This window comes from Lissotriton helveticus, chromosome 1_1 (assembly GCF_964261635.1).
Source record: "Lissotriton helveticus chromosome 1_1, aLisHel1.1, whole genome shotgun sequence".
NCBI lineage: Eukaryota > Metazoa > Chordata > Amphibia > Caudata > Salamandridae > Lissotriton > Lissotriton helveticus.
Window position 1 is genome coordinate 766935204 of NC_136057.1, and position 26654 is coordinate 766961857.

General features: G+C 46.6%; 1 protein-coding gene across 10 annotated transcripts in view; it reads left to right on the forward strand.

The window, feature by feature from the left end:
* Positions 1-26654, forward strand: part of ANKRD26 (ankyrin repeat domain 26) — a 1096841-nt gene that overhangs the window by 773999 nt on the left and 296188 nt on the right. For all 10 annotated transcript variants that reach the window (XM_078674324.1, XM_078674330.1, XM_078674326.1 and 7 more), the window contains one exon: positions 18951-19085. In XM_078674324.1, the coding sequence (XP_078530450.1) occupies positions 18951-19085 (135 nt within the window). The remainder of the gene's footprint in view (positions 1-18950; positions 19086-26654) is intronic.

Here is a 26654-nt window from a genome sequence, read left to right on the forward strand (position 1 = left end):
GCTACCAAGGGGGTGAGCAGGGGTTATCTTTGGCGTGTAACCCCCTTGCCCTGACTAGAGTAGTGGTTTCTGCCAACCAGAAATCCCATTTCTAACAAGCATGCAACCACAATGAAGAATCTAAGTTATCAGTCAGGGTATTGTAAAGCAAACAGATTATCATTACCAATAAAACAAAATTATTAGTGTTTGGTTAAAGGCTGATCTGATAGAGACTACTAGCCACAGATTCCTTCATGTAGAATTATCCCCAGGCTTGAGACTGGATCCGGAAACTTTTTGCCACAGCATCCCTGCGCGCCCGGGGCGGGGCGACATCCCGCGACTCCGCCTAAGCGTCGTCCGCGTACGTGACGTCAGCGAGGTCACATAAGCCCCACCCTGGCGCGCCTACATCAGTTTTTTCCTTTTCCGTGTGCAACGCGGATCCGGTCTTGCTGCGGGCCTGTTTGGGGCCCTTTTTTCTTCACCAATTGTCTTCTGTCTGGTCGAACAGTGTGCTAATGCCTTCGGGCTTCAAAACTTGCACGTCGTGTGGGCGTCTATGTCGGCGACGGACCCTCATCTCATTTGATGCGGCCCCCCCGTGTCGTCCTCCTAGCCACCGTTTCCCGGTGAGGGGGTGTCGAGAGTACAGATGGAGACATACGCGGCGGTTTTGCAGGCCTCGCTGGCTTCCCCTCCTGGGGCGTCGAAGGATCCCTTGCCTTGCGCGGGGCCCTCCGCGCCGCCAGCCCCGGCGCCGACTGGTTTGGATCTAGGCTTGGAGGATGTGGTGCTGATGGGGTGCGGGCCCTCTGGCGTCCCTTCTTCAGGCCATGGCGCCTCTGCCTCACTGCAAACTCCCGCAGGAGTCCCTGTGGTGTTGCGGGAGGTCGCCGGGGCTCGGGTCGCATCCCCGAGCCCCGCTCGGCCCTCTGGGCAGGTGAAGGCCTCGTCCAAGGCTGAGCTGACGCCGCCAAGGCACCGGTGTCAGCTTCGGGCAGCGCCACAGGTGGGGTGGGGACTCTTCGTCCCCCCCCCCGGGCCCTTCTCGTTCCTCCCCGTGGGCGACTGCCTCCATCGGAGGGCGAGTGGGAGATTGATTCGTCCCTGGCGTCAACGCATGGGTCGCCGGACCGCCTCCACACCATTTTGGGCCGAGGCTGGCGGAGGACTTCGGGTCACTCCTCCGGTCCCTCTCATCCCTCCAAGCAGGCCGCTGCCTTGGCAGAGGTCGAGTCAGTGCTGTTCCGGCACTGCCCCTTGGCCACTTCGGCTCTGGCCCCACTCCGGTCCCTGGTGCGGTGTGATTTGGAGGAGCCCTATCCAGTCTCTCCTTCGGCGCCAGATGGTGCTGGCGTCCTACCTCAGGGTGCGGACTCCACGGCTCCACACATAGGTCGTGCCGCGGATTCGTCTTTGGACGCTCCCTCTTCTCCGGAGGCTGGCTGCATGTTGGTGTCCTCTTCCCCAGAGACTGGCTGCTGTGTGGTCTCTTTTTCGCCAGCGTCGTCGAAGGGCGGCTCCCCGCCTTTTCTGAGGCCGAGGTGCTCGTCAAATGAGCGGCAGGTCCCCCACTCTTCAGTACCTTCTGGCTTCCAGGTCTGGCCTTTGCCTGTCCCGCTTGGTTACGGGGATGGCCGACATAGTCTGCAGCTGTCGCCCACGGAGGAACTGCTTTCTTCTCCGCGGTGCCCTGCGGAGGCGGTTGCGGCCTTCGCTCATGCGGTGTCCACGGCTGTGGGCATTCCCCGCATGGGGGACCCAATTGCTCATTTTCTGGCGGACCATCTCTTGGAGGTTCTCCACCAGGGCTCTAGTGGGAGGGAGATCTTACTCCCCTCTGAGGGTTCGCTCCTTTCTTCCCTGATAGGAATTTGGAGGCGCCCCGCCTTAGGAGATCATGTGCCTCAACACCTTCTGCACCCAAACCTTCCGGCGCCACTTGACCCGGTGTGCCTCTCCCTCCACCCCTCTGCTGCCAGTCCACTTTTGAGGACCGCTTTCCCCTTCCTGCCGCCACTGTTGACTCCACCGTCCCGGGAGGCCCGCTGGCTTTGACTCTTGGGGGCCGCAACATGTTTGCCTCTACACAGTTCTGCCCTGCGGGCCCTTAACACCTTGTGTGTATTGGCGAGGGCCTCCTCTTGTTTCTGGGTCTCGGCTGAGTCTCTGGGATCCCCGACTTCCCAGGAGACTGTTCAGGTGGACTTTTGGCATCATGCTTTGGCCGAGAGCTGGCGGCGTTTATTCTCCGCTCTGCTATGGACATCTCATAGGTGCTGGGCAGGGCCATGGCTTCCTCAGTCGCCCTCCGTCGCCATGCTTGGCTTCAGGACGGCGTGTTCCCTGAAAATATTCGGAAGCGGCTCATTGATCTTCCGTTTGATGGCAGCCTGTTGTTCCATGCCCCGACTGACTCCGCTATCCAGGGGGTCCTGGCGGGGCTCCGTCCTCCTCCTCCTTATTGTCCTCCCCGCCTCCTCCTTCCCTTCCTCAGGACTGCTGAGTTGAGCTGGGTTTGGGCCTTTTGGATGCCCTTGCTGTAGATGGTGTTTGCTGGCCATTGAGTCCTTCTTGCTGGGACTTTGGCATTGTTGGCTGCTGGACGGCCCTTGTTGCCTGTATGTGTGTGTGTTTTTGCTGGAATTGTTACACAGACTTGGCCCTGAGATTAGGTCTTCAGTTTTTAATCGGACCATCAAGCCATCCGCTGGGTTGTTTTTCTCCGTGACGCTTTTGCTTTCTCCTCTGCTGCAGAAGTTCGTCCAAAGAGGATTCTCGTGTCTGGGACTTACCATACCCTATGTGGGGTAGTGGTTGCTTTTATATAGCTATGTTCTGCTGGGAAGTGCTGGTTGCCTTCGGTGCCTGTTCTCCAAGGCGTTTCTGTATGTTGCTATTGCTTCTTGAGGTTATGTGCGTGACCCTTGTAGTAGTGAATCTGGGCATTTCCTCTCCTTCCTGCTCTTGTGCTGGGAGCTGGGATGCTTCTGTGTCCTTCTTTTTTCTGGCGGCTTATACTTTAGCTGCCTTTCTGGCTGACCTGTTGCCTTCCCTCTGGGTGGGCTTGTCTCTTTCCTTGGGCCCTCTAGGCTTCTTCTGGTTCCACTGCCTGTCCTGGCGTTGGGTGGAAGCTCTGTTGCCATAGGGGTGGAGTGGGGTGCTTCGGCCTCTCCCGCCTTGCCCTTGGTCCCTCTGTAGGGAATGTGCGGGCCCCTTCACTCTTCCTTTTTCCTCCTACATCCCACTTGGGGTTGCTGGTGTTGACTTGTGGGGTCCTCTTGCCTGGTAGGGACGAGGTTACTTCCTTGTTCTACAGGTCTGGTCCCCTGTGGGCCCCCTGTCCTGTCCAGACTGGTGGGGTCCTTTCGCAGACCCTCCTTCCCCGTGGGTATTGCTAGGGTATCTATTCTATGTGAAGAAATCTGCGGCTAGTAGTTTCTATCAGATGTACCAGTTACTTACCTTCAGAAACGATGCATCTGGTAGAGACGATTCTAGCCGCAGATTCCTTCACGGCCCGCCTTTTCTCCCCGTTCTGCGAGGACACCTGGGCTGGTCTTCGGTACGAGCGTCCCAGTGGGGGGCTATGTCTTCTGTGAGTACCTTCTTTTACTCTTGACGGTGGCTCCGTCTGGTTGCTGTTCTTCCCTCCTCTTGGTTCTGGGAAGTTGGGGTTCTGGTGCTCCTATGCCCCGCTGCTCTGGCTGCTCCAGATTGGGGAGGTTTGCCTCCAATCTCTTCCCTCCCTTCCTCTTACTGCTAAGGGTCCTGGCCCCTCTGCCTCCTCTGAGTTGGGGTCCTTTGGTCGTCCTTACCCCTGTTTCTTGGGGGATGGCTGCCCTCTATGCTGGGTGGTTTGGAGTTTGGTTGTTCCTGCCTGCTGGGACTGTCTCCTTTTCCTTGTTTTGGGGGGTGGGTTGTAGGCCTGCTACATGTGTCATGACTTTTTACCCTGTCTCCGGGGGAGAGTGGGGGGTGGCTGTCTATGTATTAGCAGGGTGGCTGCTCAGGGCTATGCTCTGTTCTTCTTTCTCTCCCTGCCCTTGGACACTGCAGTGTTGCACTGTTTTCCTATGGGGTCTCTTCCCTTTTTGTATACTCTTTCGCACACTGTTCCCATGCTCCCACAGTTTTTTGTTTGGTGGCTCCGCGTTGTGGTGAGGAAAAGTTCTCCGAAGAAAACTGACGTAAGTGCGCCGGGTGGGGCTTATTTGACCTCGCTGACGTCACATACGCGGACAACGCCTGGGCAGATTCGCGTGATGTCGACCCGCCCCCGGCGTGCAGGGATGCTGTGGCAACAAGTTTCCGGATCCAGTCTCATGCCTAGGGATAATTCTACGTGAAGGAATCTGCGGCTAGAACCGTCTCTACCAGATACATCGTTACCAAAGGTAAGTAACTCGTAAATCAGGAAGTCACGATGGCCTAGGTAAAGCAAACGGGGGTTTTGGACACTTTCCTGGTTCAGGGAGGCATTTTTTATAAAGTTTTTTACCTTGATGGTGCATTGGGATTTTCTTTCTCATAAGCTTTTTATTGTCATGCATCGCTTAAACTGATTTAGCGGAGTCCTTGAAGGTTTGTTCCTTGTACACCTCAAGACAGCCAGACATATATGAAGGTGTTTGAAAACAAACTGTGTGCAAAGTCTTCTGGCTTCATCTACGGCTCCACTGAAGTTCACATCACAACGTTTGTCTAAATTCAAGCCCACATCCACTTATTGTAATACAAAGGAATGCTGCAAAGTGCAAGTTTTACATGTATCTGTATAATTAAAATGTGTATGTGTGAGGGAACTAATTGCTGCCATTTATCTTAAAAGGTTAAGTACTGTAATGCACTTTTAATGTGGCTTGTTCCGCAACAGTGAATATAAATCTTCAGAGATTTGTTATTGGTACTCAGTGGGGGAAGGGGTGGCTATGAGCCTGTACATAAGGAATATCCAATATCCCCATGTTTGCACTGAATTATTGAAGTATCAGCCGAGGACAAAATACAGAGAATTGTGGGGTTATGTTTTTTAAATGCTGTCAGAGAACATATCCTTGTATAGCCACTAAACACTAGTAGTTTGAAATGAAATGAACATTTATTTTGCATAGCACGCTTCTGCCAGTAGGACACTTGCCAGCAACAGAAGTAAAAGCAAACGGAAATGGAAAAAGAAAATCTAGTCAGTAACCTAGGTGATTAAGAGAAGACATATTGATTAAAAATCCATGTTTTCAAGGCTTTCTGAAATGGAATAACGCCTGTGCATTATTCAGCTGTAGTGGGAGAGAATTCTACCGCCTAGCCGTACAGTGTATAGAACATCTACCGCCCCATGGGCTCCTTTGAATTTAAGGATGATTACATTGTAGGCTGAAGAGGATCGCAGAGTCCTAGGTGGGAAGTACCAAGTAAACTTCTAATTTAGATAGTCCAGACCTGAGCCATGCCAAGCTTTAAAGGCAACACTTAGAGTTTTAAAATCAATACACTTTTGGATTGGTAGCCAATGAAGCTAGACTAAAGCCTGTGATGCTAATTGATGCTTGGGAATCCCAAGAAAAAAACCGATGGATTTAGGCCCAGATCCTTGTACTGGGGTGAATGTATGACATTGTTCTACATTCTGTCCATCAACTGTGTTTTTTGGGAATCCCAAGCAACATGCGCGATGCAGCATTCTGCAGGACTTTCAGTTTGTTGAAAAGTCTCTACTGCATTTTCATGTATAAGGCATTACAATAGTGCAGTTTAGAGAGCACAAGAGCGGCAACATCCAACTTCTGCAAATATTGCTGGATAAACTGAAGGACCTTCCTCAAGCCCTTTCTCAAGATCTAGACAAAAAAGATGAAGAGGTCACAGCATTAATTTGCTTTTCAAATGACCGTTTGTCATTGAAAACAATCTCCACATTGTTTACTTCAGAGACCGGTGTTGGTAGGGTTCCTAATTTCTGTGGCCACCAAGCTGGGGACCAAAATTAAGTATTATTATCCATTACCCAAAAGGAATACTTCAGTTTTTCCAGGGCTCAATTTTAAACAGTTTATGGACATCCATTTGCTGATCTACAACATGCAGCTGTGGAATCAACTTGCTAAATCCTCTGGATTCTTGAATACTAGAACCACATTCTGGGTGTCATCTGTGAAGTTTTCCTGAAACCAAGTAGGATATTTTTAAGATGGAAATATTTATATTATCATACATTTGTGTAAAAAAACTTTTTTGTACTTGTTTAAATGGAGTCAATAGCTGTGTTTCCATTTTTATGTTTTTACTATAGTCATCATAGAGGCTTAGTTGTTGGGTGCATTGCCATTATTATGTTGTTATCAAATTGCTCAAGTGAGCTTAATGTAAGTATTATTTTGTTGATGTTGATGATTATGTTTTATTATTATGTTAGTTTAACTGTCCACAAAGATACCTTGAGGTATGTGTTATTGGATGAAATTGATTGTTGTGTTTTTCTTGGCAGGCTGTCTCATTAAACTGTATTTCTTATAAGAGACTTCTAAAAGCAGATTGTTCACCTTTTGAATACCTCCTGGCATTGTACTGGATCAGGAAACTGCACAGCAGTATCCTCCAGGGTTGACAGGTTGTGTCGTGTTACGTCCTGGATCGCCGTGCCACTCTATATATGGCATCCATTCGTTTCTTTCTGTGCCAATTGTCGTGGATCCAGAGCTTTAACTGTTGTTTGACAGTTTTTTGTCAAATTTATATTTGATGCAGCATTTTTGTGTGCAGAATGCCATCAAAACCATCATGTTTTAAACCATGCATGACTTGTAACTGACAAATGGAGTCTTCGCTCCGGATACGAATTGAAGTTGTGCTAGTCATGTGACAAGATGAACACAAAGACAATTAGAGACTGTGAAACAAAATTTGCGGTAACAGAGATGAGGAAGTCGAAGACTCGTACTCGTTCATAGGGTGATCGAGGTCAAGGAGGAGGTCTTGTTCTCCTTCTAGAGGTCTTTCGAGAGAAAGGACTTCATCACAATCAAGTATGTCCAAGAAAAGTCATAAGAGAAATAAACAATTCAAATAAGCCTCTCCTGCTTCGTGACACTCCCACCATTTAGGATGACATGAAGCACCTGTTAGTTCTAGACAAAATCATTCACCTGTTACAGAACTCGCTTCAGGGTAATTTCCATTCTGACTTTCAACAGATAAGTGGCAATGCTCGACCAGCTTTAAAAAACGATGGTATTTTTCGGATTCGTCTGGTCACTTTTGAGTTTCAAGGATATGATGAGGCTCCAGCTGTTCAGATGTCGACGAATCCATCTTCGATGCCAGCTTTGCCTCTTTGCACGATTTCAAAGCAGTCGACTTTGGGTCCATTCACCAGGGTACTGCCGACATCTCTGACACCTTTGGCGCCACGTCTGATACCGCAGACAACTAAGTCGAGAACACAGACTCTGTTTCTGAACATACTGACGTTGCCAACACAGTTTGCAGATCCAACCGCAGATTCAGACACTGAAGCCAACGTACCATCTTCAATGGTTTATGCTCAGCCTGAACCTGTCACGACTAGGGAGGAATAGCTTTTTGATGTGGAGTATTCTCCTGGTGGCATTGTACAGGATTTGCAAGATGCAAGTGTTCTGAGACATTTCCTGGTTTATCTTCTCCTACTCTAGTTATAGCCTCTGAATAGGTAGCATCATTTTCAGCATCATTTGCTGCACTGGTACTAAGGGCAGCTAAGACTCTTGACCTTACTTTGCCCCACCAGAGGTTATGACTAGTTTATTGATAGAAATTGTAGACCCTGCACATGCTTCACAGGAGCCTTTATTGCTCTTTAATAAGAATTGGTCACATGTTTTAATTGGTACATAGACTAAACCAGGGTATTGCTCTCCAATACATCTCCAGATTGCAAAGGGACATCATCCTGCCCGAACGGATCCAACTCCAGAAAGTCTAATAGTACAGGCTTCAACTAGTCCTACTAATCCCAATGCCTTCCCTACTACTCCCCTTGACAGGCAGTCTAAAAAGATGGAGGCTTATGCAAAAAGGTGTTTTCTTCAATTAGTTTGACTTTACTGTCATTGAATACTTCCTGTCCTATAGGGAGATATTTGCATGCATTGTGGTGTAGTGTTTCAGATGTACTACCTGTGACCCCAGAGGATACTCATAAGTTATTAGAATTCAGTTGCTGATGGACAGGATGTGGCCCAAAACTCTATGAAGTCAGAGCTGGGCACAACAGGCTGTTTAGGTAGCACATTAGGGACAATTGTAGTTATTGGACTGCCTTCTTAGATCTCATCAACTGGATTTTCTAAGGATGGTCAGCATTTGTTGATGAATATGCCTTTCAAGGACTCTAGATTATTCAGATAAGTCAGACACAACTCTTGAAATGTTTTAGGAGAGCAAGACGACTACTCAATCCTTAGGTTTGGCACCTCCAGCTAGTCGGCTTCCAAAGCAGCAATGTCCTTTTTGAGGTTTCAGAAGAGGATACCTTCAGCGACAGTGGTGAAATTTGCCGTAATTAAAATATACCACCCAGTGGTTTAGAGGACATAGTCATGAAGCAGAGAAACAGTGTCCTGCAACTCAAGGACAACAATCTGCCGAAACTCCTTTTGCAGTCACTTCAAAGCCTCTCTAAGTTAACCTTGGTGCCTCATGATTGACTGACTGGAGGTCGAATCACCTACTAACTCTGCAATGAAGGGACATTACATCAGAATAATAGGTACTCCAGATCGTGGCACAAGATTATTCTCCACATTTTCTGACATTCCTCCACCACCACATGTGCCCGAGGACCACCTGTCATCAATTTTTCAAGAAGTAGTTCAGGATCTCTTAGTAAAGGAAGCATAGAAAGACTTCCAGTTTCAGTAATCATAAATGGATGTTAATCCCATTATTCTCTAAATAAAAAAAAAATATGGGGTTCTTCATTCCACTTTAGATCTTCCTCCACATAACTTCTTTTTAAGAAAGGACAGGTCCCAGGATGTTCACTCTGGCTCAAATTCTGCCTGTCCATGATCCAGGAGACTGTATAATAGTGTTAGATTTGCAGGATGTGTATTTTCACAGTCCCATCCTGTAATCTCAAAGACGTTACCTGCGCTTTCAGGTGGGACAGTAACATTTTCAGTTTTCTGTCCTACTCTTTGGGCTGACCAGTGTGCCTCGGGTGTTCATTAAGGTGATGGTGGTGGTTGTGGCCTATCTACTGAGGTTAGGAATACCAGTCTTCCCAAACCTTGATGAATAGCTGTTGAAAGCGAGCTTGCCTCAAACATTTGCGGACCATCTTCTGAAGTCGGCTGACCTGTTAATATTGTTGTTTTACCAACAATGTGCCAAAGTCACACCTGACCTCCTTCACAGAGGTTTTCTTTCATTGGCGCTATCCTAGATACATTGTTGATTCGAGCAATATGTGTTTCTTAATGTGTCCAGGACATTTGGGCAGTGATCTTGATGTTTCAGCCTGAAGCCTGGGTCCCAGTGAGAGCCACTCTGAGACTTCTTGGTCTCCTGCATCCTGCTTGTGGACCATACCAAATGGCACATGCGGGCTCTGCAGTAGTATTTGCAGACTCATTGGGAAATCTGTCAGATTCGATTCAGGTGTTGGTTAAGGAAATCGGTTAGATTCTATTCGGCTTTCGGAGAAGCGTTCAAAAACCTGCTGTTGTGGATACTCCACTACAATTGGGACAGCAGCAAACTGACCTTTTTCTGCCCAATCCAGAACTAACAGTTATTACTTATGCGTCATTACTGCGGTGGGGAGGCCTTCTGGGAGAGATGGATATAAGAGGTCTCTGATCTGGGGCGGAAACTCAGTTTCACATAAATCTGTAGAAGCTTTGAGCGATCTGTTTGGATTTTAAACTTTCCTTTCGAAGATAAGGGGGAAATGAGTACAAATCTTCACAGACAACACAACGGCTGGATGGTATTGCAACAAACAAGGCAGAGTAGGGTTGTGAGTTTTGTGCTTGAAAGGGCTACCTTTTTGGAAGTGGCCTAACGATCAGGGTGTATCTCTAAGTGTCTAACACCTAACAGGAGCTTTAAACGTCAGAGCAGGCAAACTCATTCAGCATTATCTAGCGGATAACAGACGGCGTTTACATTCAAAGGGGGCACATGACATTTTCCAGCAATGTGGAGAACACTAGCTCGATGTATTTGCCACCACGCAGAACGCACAGTGTACAGAGTTTTGCATTTTGTAGTACCCAAGACAGTACTCTCTAGGAGACTCCTTGGACTTACATTGGGGTTTAGAACCCATGTATTCCTTTCCACCCCTAGCTCTTCTACCCAGAGTGCCCAAGAGACTAGCCCCATGTCATCATAGTGTCTCCAGACTCTGGGAGAAAAATGCGGTACCCGGAACTTCTTGTTATGAACATCAGTCCTCCAGTCTGGCTGCCCCCTTGAGGATCTCCTGTTGCTGCAGCAGGGTCAAAGTTACAGGTTTGTTAGCTGTAGTTCTTCATTGTTTAAAAAAAAGAAAAGCGGAGGTGTTGGGGCCCTTTTCGGGACTCATTGCCCCTGCCATTGCTGCCAGTGACAGTACCAAAAGAACAACTAGTCATCACACTCCTATAAAATTTATAATTTCAAGTCACCCAAAGGTGAATAATGGCATGGGTGGTAGGTATAAAATAAGAAATGAGTAGAAAAATAGTACAACAGTAATATTTAAATAATTACGTGGTACTTATAACACTATACAATTAAATACAGTTACAATCCCATTTCCCAGTCCAAATCCAAGCGCTCCAAATTAACATAGAAACTGCATGATTAATTTCTGGGTAATCAGTTATGTAACAAAGTGCTAAAGTGTCTATTTCGTTGAAAACTTTAAAAGCGTGAAATGAAGAAGCAAGCCAATTCATGCGCACCCTTAGTACATTTGGACAAAATAACATGAATTGGGTAATGGTCTCACCACAAGCACAATCACATACTACAACAGTCCCCTTGGGCGTGCTCCACTTGGCTTCAAAGAACGATCCCCAGGCGGAATTTTATGTATAGAGAACACTGTATCTCAGGGCATATATCATCCAAATAGGGTTCAAAACCAACGTTAAATTAATGGTTTAGATACTCTTGTACTAGGATCCTCTTCTTACTTAGCTCGATTATCATTTGATTCATACATTGCCAATAAGGATCCTTTACCTTATTTATTGTTTCCCCATTAATCACAGTGGGATCCTCACAAATAATTTCAAGATCCAGCTGCTTTAAGGTACTACAAACATGCTTCTACCAAGGCATTCCAGTCATCCCAGCGTAATAGGCTACCTCTGTTATAGCGGCCAAATGTATGCCTGCTAAACTATTTATCTGTAGGTGTTCCCAGTAAATTACTGTGTTTAGGACAATAATAACTAAAATAGGTCTGATGCCCAGTTCCAAATATAGTGATGCTAAAGGTGTACTCTGCTGCAACAGTGCCCTCAGGAACTTGTTCTCAAGTTTTTGAAGTGCAGATGAATTTGCGTTGCCCTCAATTTTAACTCCCTATATTGTGGCTGTAACAGCTTTTGCTCTATACACATGTAATAATGACTCACAGTCCCCCCCCCCTATGTTTTGTTTGCACCTAATAACTGTGGCTGAAGCCTGCCTTAGTTTATGCATAGAACGTTGGGTAAAAGAAAGCAACACTGCGTTATCCGCATAGAACAACACAGGGATACTTTAATTACCAAGCTTTGGGCAATCCAAGTTATCAGGATATGGGCAAACATCATTCAAAAATAGGTAAAAGAGCAAAGGGGCCATGACATACTATTGATGCACACTAGTAGTTATCAAAAAGCTCTCTGTACATTCTCCTCTCAACCCACAGCACACTTGGACATAAGTATCTCTTTACAGATTCTGCAATACCGTGATCAAATACTGATGCTGACCCTGCTCTTGTAACGCTATTGACAAGAAGTCCCTATCTACTAAATCAAAAGCAGATTTCAAATCTACAAACATTAAAAACAATTGGACCTTCCATTGCCTCATATATTAAATCCATATGGAGTACAGACCCATTGCCTGTTTCACCATTCCAATACCCCTTATGAAGCCTACTTTTTAATGTTAAAATGTTTTCATCTTCAGCCCAATCGTAAATGCGTTTTGAAAGCACCCTCCCATAGATCTTGCCCTCCCCATCCAATAACGAAATCGGCGATATTTGGCGGGGTCCATTCTCACACCTTTCTTTAATAGAGAGAAAATTATCGCCAGTCGCCAAGATTTTGGTGTCTCTAGATCTCAGAACGGCATCAAGTGCCTTGATGAGAAGCGAGACACATATTAGCAGATCTCATTAATTTATGTATATTGACTTACTAAAAAGTGTTGTTGTGCTAATCTCAAAATTATACCTTGCCACCATGTGCTATAGTGTCATTAGTGCAGATGTTGTCAATTAAGTGTGAGTGCAGAGCACAGGAAACACCTGGCCCAAATTAAGCACTTATGATGTTCACAAGATCATCCGTCTCATTTAAAACCACTTGTTGTGATGCACTTCTTGAAAGGTTTGATCCATATGTTTCCTCCTATCCCATTTGAAATGCCACAGTTGGATTTTAATTTAGTTTTAATCTACTTAATGTGTTTGTCCTTTGAGCATATGCACAGCTGTTCTTTGTGGTTGCTGACTTTGAAGATGTTTTTTTTCTTTTAGCCATTACATCTGCTAAACGAGTGGATGAACTTTAGACTTTGTCATCGGTACCACCTTTTGTTTACTTCTTTCCCAACAAATTGGTCCTTAGAACGGGGGCAGCAATCCATTTAGCTCAGTCCATAACTCATTTTTTTTTTATAACTTTATTTGTCATTTTCACAAGCATCGCACAAAAACCATCAGTAATGTAAAAAAAACACACACCATCTTACAATGCAGTACACCAATTCCGACAGACCACGGCACAGCAGCAATTGTTAAACAAAAAGGGAGGGGGTCATCTATTGCAATGGGTCACAGACATCAAAGAGCCCCGGTCTCAATAACATTCCTACAAGGCATATACATTTGGTAATCGGTAGCAATGTGCAGAGCTTAGTAGCAACGTGGGCTAACCCACCCCTTCTGGGAACAGCTGATTGTCCAATTGTGCCTGACGCTCCGCCGTGAGTTTGGCAATGTAAGTGTGGTATGGCCCCCATATGTCCAAGGGACGAGACGAAGTGGGGATGGTGGATGAGTATTCGACACAAGTAGTATTGCAGGAGGCCAAGCTTGTTAGCCAGGACTGCACACTCGGACTTCTCTTGGAGCACCAAAGCAAGGCCACCTCCCTCTTAGCCAACAAGAAGCCCAGCGTTGCGAGTCTGCGGACTGCCTGTGGAAAGTTTTTCACATAGCCCAACAAGGCAATTTCGGGGGATGGAACCAGGGGGACGCCCAGTATCTTACCAAATGTGGCGTGTATCTGTAGCCAGTAGTCACTTAGTCGGGGGCATGTCCACGATAAATGTGCAAAATCAGCGTCCACAGCCTTACATTTTGGGCAATTAGGAGAGCGAGAGGGGTCTGTCTTATGGGCCAATGCAGGGGTGTGATACAAACGCCTCAAGAATTTAAAGTGAATGAGTTTGTGCCTGCTGTTTAGTGATACCTTTTTGGTTACTGCGCAGCATTGTGCCCACTCTACATCTGTTATGGATTTCCCCAGATCTTTTTCCCACGCCAGTCGGACTTTCACATCAGCTGCGGGAGTGGCCGCTATGCTAAGTCTGTAAAGTTTAGTAACCATATGTGCCCCTGAGGGATGCTGGATGATAGTCGTCAGAGGTAGTGCCTCCTCTGGAGCCAGCGGGAAGGTGGGAAACGTAGCCCGTAGCATGGATCGAAGTCTGGCCAGTACAAAGGAGTCCATAAAGCTGCGATCCAGGAAACGGGGGTCCTCCGTCAGACTAATGGCATGTCCGTCTGGGAACAGGTGGCCTAATGTATTCATGTCGAATTCGGAGAGTGTATTACGCACCACCGTTTCACCAGTGATTGGGAGCCAATGTGCATTGGGGAGTGGCAGGAGTGGGCAATAGAGGACATCTAGCTTCAGTAGCCTCCGGAGTGTCTCTCATGCCCAGCAAGTGGAAGATACTGTCTGTATATCTTGGGGGTCTCGCGGGAATCCCTTCGGGAGTAGCGTAGCTAAGGAATGGGGCAGTACCAAGTCCGCCTCCGGTTTCAGGTACAGTATGCGGGCATCTGGGTGGAACCAGGGATATGCAAAGGAACACTGTGCTGCCAAAAAGTATAGATAAAAATCAGGTACCCCGAGGCCGCCCCTCTCATAGGGCAGGGTCAATGTGTGCAAAGTGACCCGAGGGGTCTTGTTTCCCCAGATCAACCGTAGCAGCAGCGTTTGCAGCTGTGTGGAAAATATTTTAGTCAAGGGTATTGGAATGTTGTTAAATAAATACAAACACCGGGGCAGAACCACCATTTTCACTATAGCAATACGTCCCACCATAGATAGCGGCAATCGCAGCCATCTGTCAATGTTATCCTCCAGAAAATCTAGTGCTCTCCCATAGTTGAGCCGAACAATGTCTACAGGGTGAAGATGGACGTGTACACCGAAGTACTTCACCGATTCCGAACACCACTCCAGTGGGTACTCGCAGTCCCATGGCGTAGTGGCGGGGGTCAGCTGGAAAATGAGGGATTTGTGCCAGTTCATGCGCAGCCCAGAGAAAGTGCCAAACCGCATAATTTCCGCCAGCAGCGGTGCCAGGTTGAGGGAAGGTACTCGGACATAGAGTATTAAATCATCCGTATATAGCGATGCCAGTAGAGGACCCGTGCGGAATTGCAGGCCCGAAAGATGTGTTTTTCCTGAAAGTGTCGGACCAGTGGGTCCATCGCTAAGATGAATAACAATGGGGACAATGGACACCCCTGTCTTGTGCCCCTGGACAGGGAAAACGCCTCTGTGCTGGTGCCATTTAATCGGATTTGTGCCGTGGGTTTGGTATATAGCAACGCCACCGTGGAGACAAAACACCCTGGCATACCCATGCGTCTCATAATTGATAGGAAAAAGGGCCATTCAAGGGAATCGAACGCCTTTTCTGCGTCCAAAAGCACGGCGGCCGTCGGAGTGCTGGGGTCTACCCGGTGAATCACTGCGAATAATGTACGCAGATTTAATGAGGTGGACCGGTGTGGCACGAACCCGGATTGAGCGGGGGATATTTTCGCCAAGCAGTCCATCACTCATTCATTTTATTAGGTCTCGCCTACAGAGCGCGCATGCGCTGCTTATGAAAAAGACCTTTAGCAAACGATTCCGTTTTGCTGCCAAAAATGTGCACGCATTCCATTGTTTTCAGGGGCAATGCATGCACGGTTGGCGATTCCCTTGAGGGAGCAAGCTTTTAAACCATCTGTTTGTAATTAACAGATGGTTTCTGCTCGCTCCCGCAAGGGAAACAGGCGCAGGCCCCCTTCTCTCTCCCCTCCCCCTGCTTCCTCCTCCTCTTTCAGCGCCAGCCGCATGCGCTTGTTCTTTTCAGCAGCCGATGCAAGTTAACTCTGTTTCGTAGGTTGGAGCCCCCTGTGCAGCGCCGCTGACGGTCTGGGCTGTAGGCTCGCCTGCGTGCTTCAGGCACTGAATTCATAATGAGGGTTTGCAAGGAATTTCGCAGAGTCCGAGTGCCCGAAGACAGCCCTCGAGTGCATGTTGCTCTTTCTGATAAGTGACTGATGCACTTCCCATGACCTTGAACCCACCCACGCACCCTGTGGTGTACTTGGGGCGCTCTGTTCCGCGGCCTTCCCTGGGAACCGGCTCAGAGCCTAAGTCTTCTTTTCACACATCAATCCGTGCACCAAAAAACACAGTGATACGTTCTGATCAGTGTCCCCTGCGCGCCCCCGGGACGTGTTACAAAGTAGCAGATTATTTGTGAATTACAGCTGTCCGGGGGAATTCCGCGCTTTGACTGTAAATGTGAATATCAGCCTCTTCACGGAACTTTAAACAGTGAGCTGTTAACAAGTCAGGTAAATTAAACAGCAGGCTTGTGGCTCTAACAAGCAAGCTGTAAGCCCAAGACTGATGCGCATAATCAGCGTGGCGTGGGGGCCTCCCATGATCCGGAGCACGCTGGTTCAGGCGAGGCGACATGTACAGGTAGAGCGGACCTAAATGTGTCTGTGGGCAGGGGAGGCCAACTTCACCAAGCTGCAATCGAGCTTAATTCTACAAGTCGAAAAAGGACGGAACGCGTATTGGATTATGAACTGTTTTTACCCTAACAGAGGGAAGAGAACAAATTAGTTCTAGTGCTCCAGGAATATTTTTTTACTGTATTAGGACCGACATGTTTGTCCCTTTTCTGTAAAACACATTTTATGACAATACATTTTCTGGCCAATGTAAATGGAGTAGGTGTTTTATCTTCATTGGTTTGGTGACGTGGCTGCAGACAAATAAGACAATGTTTATGATGACCCTGCCGGGTCTGGTGGCTCAGTGGACTAATACATCCATTGCAGGGGCCTGTGTTCAACCTCATGGCCACAGGTCCACTCAGCCTTTCATCGATCTGTAAAATGAGTATAACTGAGTTGGGTAACAATAAACATCTGTAATTCAGCTGTTATTCAGAGCGCAAATACACATGTTACATTAGAGGCCCACAGACAATAAGCCTCACCCACCCCACGAGAATGCTTTAACTTGACACTGGGCAGAAATACTTCCACAGGGCTCAATTTTGAAGGATCCACAGAGCCAGCGACAGGCCTGGTGTGTGCACCAAAGACACTGACTAGACGCAGTTAGAGCGCACTGCCAGCCCCTGCTTGCGCACAGTGGCCTCTTCCTCTGAAGGGCAGTACTCTTTCTGGGAATCAAAGAGAAGGGGTTTCCTGTACAGAACCACAGAGCTGATGTGTTTCCTTGATACACTCAATGCAGTGCTTGCACTACTCTGACTGTTAGCATGTCTGCTGGCACACACATCAGGAGCAAAGCCATGGTTTCTGCTGGGCGCTCACCGTGGTGTGTGCTATACTGCAGTCCTGGGTCATGCACCTACTTTACCAATCTAGAGCCAAGAGCCTCATTAGATTAAGAGTGCGCCTTGGACAAACAGCACTATAGCCCTCACTTCTAAGAGCCCTTTAACAGAAGTTTCTGCCCGAAACAGAATTACAAGTGATGCAGTACTAAATGTTTTTTTCTGACCATCTGTCTACCTGATAAAAGGCCCTGGAAAATTATGTGGAAAAATGTGTGGCATTACCACATCGTTCCTTTTGTTCCACATTCCTGGCCTGAAACCTGTTAAGGGTCCATAAGGGAGCAATATTAAAGTTTGGTAACAGTAATGCAGTGTGTGGTAGTGCCAATTATTGTTACAAAGACACTTTGTATGTGCCCTTATTTTTTGTTTTCACTGCTTGAGGACATCTTTGATGTCAGAGAAGCGTTTCAAGGAACTTTCAGTACTATTGAATATGTAATTGCTGCTGAAGGACGCTTGCCTTTGCCCAGTACAAAATATAAGCTCTTTTTGCTTTGCACTTGATCATTTGTAAATTCACTACTAACGTAGGACATTCAGTAGGTCTGTGGTCAAAATTCCTTTTCCTTTTTGGAGTCTCATAAATACAAAAAGAATTTTACACCATGTATAATGTACACATACAGTTCATGGAAATGTGAATGAATTGTCCACTAATTTAAATATTTAGGCCCACTCACAAAGGTAAGCATATTTATTCATGTCTATTCTTACTCCTCCATTTATTTATAATTCTCAATTTTACATCTAGGTGCAGACTTATATGATTCCACTCCATCAAGTGAGCGTTTTGTGCATTATACAACAGAATTTATGAGTTTAAAGTTACTACTAGTTGGTCCATCACAAAAGTTTAATTAACAAGCATTGGCATAGCCAATAGGTCTCGCTTTTGGGACCTTATAAGTATTTAGTTATGTAGCACAATATCCGTGGTGCAACAACATCAACTGTTGCATGGCTAAACAAGGTCCCAAAGGCGAGACCTATTGGCTATGCCAATGCTTGTTTGTATAGCCTTGATCCTAAAAGGACTCTCAGCTTTTACCTAGAGAGAACCAGGGAATACTGACAAAATTAAAAACTTTTTGTCCTGTTTTTCGCAATGAAAAAGGGTAAAACAGTGCACAGGGAAACCAACTTGAGATTGAGAGTATTTTTTTTTATTAAGATCTGGTATGGGCTGGCCAGATAACAGCCAACAAACTATTTAAGCACCCACTCTACTAGAGCAAAGATTGATACGACAGTGCTAGCCCAAGACATGCCACTCTTTAATATTTGCCAGTGGCTATGTGGGCATCCTTGCACACATTCACAAAGTTTGGTTTCTTAAAGCTACATATCTGTTGGCATTGAAGGAGTACAGAAAGAAACTGGCAGCATTATAAGCAGGTGGCGTGTATATATAACAATGTCACTCCCACATGATACGGAGCGGCACGAGGAACCAGGACGTTGCACAATGTCAATGCTGGAGAATATTACAGTGCAAAAGTTCCCAGAACCATTCTGACGCCTGGAGGTATTCAGAAGGTGAGAAATTTGCAGTTAGAGTGTCTACCGGAAAAGGCGTTACGGAAGTAAGTAACTTGCTCTTTAGAAACAATTGTACCCCAAAGTCCATATAGACTTTTGTTGTTACTGATAAGAATATGTCAGTAACATGAATTAAAAGCTTTTTTTTTTTAGTCAGAAGGCTTTGGCTAAAGCTATCATTAGTTTTTAAATGATATAAAAAATGTAAATAGGAAAGGGGTTTCCATATGTGAACACAATGTAAACATACTATATTAGTACCGGGACATATCATCTTTATAGCGATACCTACGTACATTTGTATTACAACTAATTTCTGGCCTAACTTTCAGGTGCATCATCAAACTGTGCTGTCACAGACTGCGAAAGATTCACATAACCTCTGGGAGGAAGAGCTAAAGTCAAGATCACGTTTAGGAGTCCGTCTTGCCCAGCTTGACAGAGAAAAAGCTGATTTAGCAGAACAGGTGATTGAAGCATCTTATTATCTTTTTGGTTTTCCTTCCATGGAAATGCCTTCCTCAAATGGCTTAATAAAACGGTGTCTTGTGATTGATTAGGAAGAAATGTCTGATCAACTTTTCAGGCCTTTTGCTGAGGGCATATTTGTCTCAACTATAGTCAAGTAAGCCAGCCTCTCATTCCGAGGAAATCCGAGCAGTTTGTGCACAAATCAAGATTTTGATTTGAACAGTCATCACCACATGTGGTAATTACTGCACGCTCCCCACAATATTCCCCATACACATTTTGTCAAGAAGAACTTAATTGGGTAAATATGAAATGTGGTTATGCAGTAAACAAGGATGTTTAAGGTTATGCTTCGGTAAGCTCATTTTATTCTATACAAAACCTATGGTTTCCGTGCTGGGTGTCTTCAGAATTCCTTGCTAAACTCTTACTTGTTCAGTTTTCTGTCTTTTGAGTGAAACACTGAGTAAGTACTACAGAACTTTAACTGTAGTGCAAAAAAAGAAGACCAGTAGAGCCATCAGTTGGCTTCATCTGGCACTTAACCTTTCACTCACACAAAACCTTTTGTGTTCTTGATAGTTTTATGTGTTTTGAAGCACAGCATAAAGCTAGGTAAGTGTGAGGGTAAAATTCTAAAGCTAAAGGGCTTAAAGTGATGGGTCAGTAGCAATGTGATGGCTGTTTAGCCTCATCCAGGTAAATGACCTTATGATGTCATCAGACTAGGTCAAAGCACTTCTTATGTTACCTTACCATGGCAAAGGTGTATATTAAGCCCACTGTTCCCCTGAAATGTTTTCTGTCGCTACCTAGAGATTTATGTTATGGTTATATCATTACAACAAAAAGAAAGTTCTTGAATATGGTGCAGTAAGATTGTATTTATAGAGCTATTAGTAATGCGTTCCAGGAGTTGGCTGCAGCGATTGGAAACAGGTTTGTCCCCTTACCTAGAAGACTGGATACATGAAGTAAAATAAATGATTGGATCTTAGATTTCTCTGAGAGCATTGCAAGCATTCTGTGCCAAAAAAAGGCTTCAATTTAGAGTAGATTGCACTATCAATATTCTTTGTTTTAAACAATATTCGCAAGTTAATTGCAAGCCACTGAAGGTGTTTTACTTGCCTCACATATATGTTCCTCATGCAATTGTAGTAAACTGCAAACCCTGTGTTGATATCATATCAAAGTTAACTTACTTAGTGGAAATCAGGCCAGCTTTTAGGATTAGCAGAATGTTCCCAAAATTGTTATTTGACTAATGGAAAGATAAAGTTGTACTTAAATCCCACATACCCCTCTGCTAAAGTCTTAATGTGTAATGTATGTTCCTATTCTTTTTGGAAGACCTGTTCTGAGGCACTCGTAGCACTTTATAATTTGGATGTGAGGTGGCGTACAAGATTTCATCTTCAATGTTTTTGTCTATGCGATAGCTCATCACATACAGTAGTCCTTATCTCGATAAATAGGCCTCCAGTGCTTAGTTCACCCATTGGCTATGCTTTTACTTGGTAGATAATATTCAGGTGAAGTTGTTCCTTAATTAGGAGCAATCCATGCTCCTATTGTTCACCAAAGACATTTTGAACTGCCATAGAATTTCACCAGAATAAGAGTTTAATATATTTTGTGATGCACTTGCATTTCACCTCATACCCACCTCTCTGTTACGTAGTAAACAATCCGCCTGATTCATCAAGCCGAAATCGGCTTGCAAAGGGCCAGATTCTGAGAATCTGGCCCTTTGCGAGCGCTATTATTGCATTTGGGATTCATCATCCCAAATGCAAAAATCGGTAATAGCGATTTCGCTATTTTGCGAGCAATTACATTTAAGGAATCTCTATTTGAGATTCCTTAAATGCAATTCATCATCCATTTAAAAATTGCGAATTTGCAATTTCGGCCAGCTATTTACCGCGAGGTCAAACCTCGTGGTAAATAGCGAAAACTTAGAAAAATGCTTTTAAAAGCATTTTTCTAAGTTGCATGTTGCACACACACATGTCCTTTGGACATGTGTGTGCGCAACACCTGTTTCAATTTGCATTTAAGGGGTGCTACAGGGTGTCCTTTGGACACCCCTGGCACCCTTTAAATCGCTATCTTATTTGCGATTAGCTAATTGCTAATCGCAAATAAGGAATACTCCCCATTCATTCCTATGGGCCTTTTGGCCCATAGGAATGAATGGGGAGTTATTCCTTATTTGCGATTAGCAATTTGCTAATCGCAAATAAAGAATGTGTAGGAATCGCAATTCTTTATGCAATTTCTACATGAATTCCGTTTTGCAAGTCCTTAATAGCGATTCCTTATAAATCACTATTAGGGGCTCGCAAAACGGGAGAATGATTAATCAGGCTGTAAGTTACATTTGCTCTTTTAAAAGTTGTTTCTAATAGATACTTCTAAGCACAGATTTCTCACTATTTTGAATATTTCCTGGGTGTCAGACGTGCTCTGTAAACCTGTTGAGCAGTAGATGCCAGTAGATGACGTGCGATTCCACACCAACGTTGTCCCACTCGAAGTGATGTGTGGAACCACCTGTAGGCGCCACGCGCGCTGCCGTCAGTTCTTTTCTTCTATGCCACTAAATGGAGATCTTGCACTATCCTTCGTCTCTTCATGAGACTTTGTTTCCTCAAATGCTTCAAAAAGAGTGTAACCTCCCAAGACTACAGGGTTTAAACCTTTCTGGGACTTTCACAAGCAGATGTCAGTGAAAGACTCTCATCAGGTTTGCCTGTGGTATCTGCAGTTTGAAGATGACTCCAAGGCCTGCAGTAACAGCGCCCAAGGATATACAGGACCGTGAAGTGAATCTCTTATGTTGCTTAACACAGAAAGACTTTACACCGTGACCGGTTGAAGGGAAAGTCCCATTCCTGCTCCCGAGTCATTTCTATGGTTGATCATCAGTTTTCAGACAAGTTGATAAACAAGCATAAAATGTCTAAGCTATACTCCACCACTCCCAAACTCCAGAGGAGGTGCAAGGACATCAACCTGCCTCCCAGTCTCCCTCCAGAAGATTTTCTCCTTCAGGGTTGAGTCCTACACTTGTCCTGAGGCCAACCTGAATTTCCGGGGCTTTCATTCGGCTGCATCAAATCTGGGATTTCTGTGAAGCAATGCTGCAGCTCTTTGGCACATTACAGTCTCCCTCTGGTTCTCCTTCAGGCCTTAGGGAACCACAAGGAACTCCATTAGTGGCCCCACTGGCATATCTGGCCTTGGCACCATTTGGACCCTCTGGATACTTTACGGGGTCTGCATCTGCTAGCACCACAAACCACTCGAGACTATGGCAAATCAACACCAGTTGTGGAAGCACAACCTGTTGTGTTAACCCACTCCAAGTGGGTGTACTTTCGACAAGGGCATACCCTGAACTCTTGTGACTGCAACCTTTGGCCAACCCATCAGATTCCGATACTTTGCCCCTGGCTCAAGTAATGTCCCAAACCGTTCATACTCTTTTTAGAACGGGAAACACCCATAACATCGATGGTAAAACAGCGTGGTGCCATCGCACCGCGACTTTTACATCGCACGAACGATGGCATCGCATGCATTCACTACGCATGCGACAACCGCGCGTTGCCATTTACATCGCGTGCGATTACAGCGCTGCTTTAAGCCTGCTTTGTCGGCTTTAATTGTGCATGAAATCTCGGCGCGTCCGATTACAACGCCTTTCACACTCACCCTGACCATTGTAATGACTGATTGAAAAGTAAAACCAGCAAGAAGTGCATGTGTAGAGCTCCATCTTGCATGGCAGAATCTGGCAGTAGGACTCACCTCTGGTGATGAGGTTTGACAGTGAAAAATGGCTTGGTGACCGATTCATCCCTCCAAAGGTGCTCTGGGTTTGGGGTTTATTTATGTATGAAGTAAACTCTCTGATATTAGTACTGTGGTGGGTAATGATAAAATAATGACATCTGCAAGTACACCGCCAATGTTTTTACCAATGGTCCAGATTCACCACAGCTGCCCTCTGCATTGCATGATTTCCCCCAACAGACAAGGGCCCCCTTAGGCCGCTCCCTCCTTCCCACTTCCATGAGAATAAGGTACTCACTCACCCTCTCTTCTGCTCCTGCATGACTGCAGGTAACGTGGCATAGCAGCTGCTTCGAGGAGCTCTGTGGTTCCCACACGCAGGTGATGGTTGTAGGAGTTCTGCGCATGGCAGCCAAATGTGCGCCAGCACAGGGGAAAGCACAGGGATGCGTCGTATTGTTGAAGTACAATGCATCCTTGTGCTTTAAAAATGACACTGCTAAGGGCAGCAAAATGGCTTGTGATGCCGCACTGCGTCATTTTGTTGTAAATGAGGCCCATTGTTTACAAATGTTCATGATGTGTTTGTCTTTCAGTGCTTTGAAAAAATTGAATTGTGTGGCACGAAAAAAACACATAAGAGCATAATACTGATGAACGAAGGAAAACATCGGGCCAGTAATATAACTCTCACAAGGATACATTAGATTAGGATTTCTTATGTTGAAAGATTGGAATCAATAAATATATATATAAATATATATAAGAAGTGAACTTTCGTGCAGGAAAATGAATAAGGCCAGATATACTAAACGACTGGTTGCTAATAGTGGTAATAAATTCTTTAATTTTACGGCCGGGCACGCGGAAGGCAAGGGCGCTCCCTCGTGGAGGATAAGGGTGTTGGTGGTCCGTGCCCACCCCTGGAAACCGGGCAGTATGGAGGCATGGAAAACTTCATTTGCACCGCGTATTAAGTAAGGAGGGAAGGTGCAATGCTAAGTGGTCCTGCACTATTTATGCTGTTTGCATAATAAGGCTGCTATTTAAATGTAAACCCGGACAAGTGCGCTCCGTTTTTGTTGCACGTAGAGCAAAAATACTCAAATGTCTGTTCTCTCTAATTAACGCGTTATTCATGGTCTAGGATTTTTTTTAAATGTATTCAATAATAATTCATATGATTTAGAAGTCGACATTTTACCTTTGAATTCACCAGCATTTCACTTCATTTCTCTCCGAAGAAAACGTTCTTATTTGCTGTAGTCCGGAGGGAAATAGGTTTGCCCCATTCCGCATTGTACTGGGTGTAAACATGCTGCACATGTGGGCACGCTGCTTGTGCACCACTTGGAGTTTTTAGGTCTCGGACCTAAAGGCTGCGCTTGCGCAGTCTAGGGTCGGAGAATTAATGTTGTTTAGTAGCGCTTTGGATCCCGCCTCCCTGCCCTTTCTCGCCTCCATTGGCTGGCTTCCTAAAACGGAGGCCAGCCATTGGAGGAGAGAGCCGTCCCTCCAAAGAAGCTCCGTCTTTTTCGGATTTGGGGGCGTAAGTTTTGCTGTTCTTTAGACAGTGACGTTGTCTGTCACTCAAAACAGCAAAACCACGCCCCCAATCCGAAAATTTTCAGAAGCTTTTGGCCGCCATTGTTGCCTGTCCACCGCAGAGTCTTCAAGTGCAGAGAGCCTCCTCCTCGAGTCGCCCACGAGCCTGAAGGCAGCACCGCAGTGAAGGTGAGCCGTTTTCCTGCCTACCCCGGACGTTACAGCGCTTGAGCCCGCGAGCCTGAAGGCAGCATGCGCAGAGCTTCTGCTCCTCGTGCTCCACCCCTCCTCCCCCCAACCCCCCATTGTCGGCGCCGCACTCCAGCCGCCTCGCGCTGCTTTCCTCCCTCCTAATCCTCTGGCTGGGCTATGATCGGCAGTTGTGAGTGTGGGGTGTGCACCCCAAGAGCTGCTACAAGGCTTAAATTAAATGCGCAGGTGAGCGCCCTTCAGGTCCGCGCCGTGCGAAGCTACGCGAGCTCCGAGGCCCAGCGTCTGGGGAGGCAGCTGCGAGTCACGGGGATCAGCCAGGCAGGCACTCTGCGGTTCAATAATTCACCTCGGGCCGCCGCATGGTAGTCTAGCAGTCCCTGGCACCCCTCGCACGGCCACAGGAACTCAGCCGTCTCCGAACGAGACCCCCGCCCAGGGTGGAGCCACCAGAGTCTTTGTGGAGAGAGCCCTGAGCTTGAGCTCAGCAAAAGCTCCACTGGGCCGCCACTAGACAGGGAAGAGGGTGCCGGTGTGGCCCGGGCTGGCACGACTGAAGCTTACAATTCTATTTTTACTGATGTGCAATGGTTCGATGTTGGAGAAATGACACTAGTATTCGTGGCCCAAGCAGCGCAGCACAAGGGGGGGGGGGAGGAGTATCCTCGCCGATGGAAGATGTGCCGTCATCCTGGAGCAGGTATGGACTCTCTACTTGTATGCAGTGATGTCGGAGGTCCCCCAATACACTACAGGCTACATACTGTACAGGCAGACGTAGGGGATCAGTCCAGGCGGTGAATTCAGACCTCCGGTGTTGGGCCCGAGTCCGGGGGCTCAAGTTGATGCGCCACCTGGCCCCAGGTCCTCCTCACGCCCTCTTCCTCTCAGCTCCCCTCCCCCCACTGTGTTAACCTTGCATCACCACGAACCGTCTGCCCACCGACACTCCTTCCCTGCATTTCTCCACCCTTACATCCTCACTGTGTGCAGCCCCCCGACCTCACATCTCCCACTCCTCCGTCACCCACCCTGTCACACCTCCCAGCCTCGCGTCGCCCCCTCCCTCACCTCACCTCACCCTCAGTCGTATCCCTCACCTGTCACGCGCCTGCGCGCTCTCACCATCCACTCACTTCCTTCCCATCGTACCTCTCACCCCTGCATCACCTTGCCCACTGCTTCACCCCACCCTTACACCCTCTGCCTCACCCCACCCTCATTTCACCACCCTCGCAGTGTCACTCTGCCTCATCCCTGCCCCCCTTTCTTCATCCCTCCCTGTCTCACCCCACCCTCACACCCTGCATACCTCCTCCCCCCCGCAGACTCCCAGCGCCTGACCCCATTCATGTTTAAAGCTGGCAGTGTTTGCTGCATCTCGTGATTAACCCCTTCGTGCCCTCGCCCTGCCTGTCGGTGCTGCTGGGAGCTATGCCTGCCCTCCTCCGGAGCAGACTCCGCACTCTGCCTTAAACATCTGCCCTTTGCGACTGCCCTTGTACTCGGCACCACTGCCCTGCCCCTACCTACGGGGGGTGCAGGAGCTCCCAACGCCAGAGGAGCCCGCTGGGGGGCACTGAGCATCTCAACCCCCCAATGCAATGGTCTCGGCATTATTAAAGGTAGAGCTATTGGCAATGCTTATGTTTAAAAAAAAATGAAAAAATGTCATAGGCAATGCCAATAGCTCTACCTTTAATAATGCTGAGACCATTGCATTGTAAATGCTTGTTTTTAGATGACCACATAACTTCCCAACAGACACTCTTTTCTCTTGCCTTCTTGGAAGCCGAGTGCAGTCTTCTGCAAACGTACCTCAAAAGTCCTTCATGCTGCAGGTGTTTTTAAGTAAACGCCACAGAAGTCTTTTTTTACAATTAGCAAAACTTTCAAGGAGTCATGGAGCACTTTTCACTAACAATAACAAGTAAGCGAAGGTGTGTGCATGAAATAATCCCATGTTCCTCTGCCGTTCACGCACACTCAAGAGATGCGTTAGAATT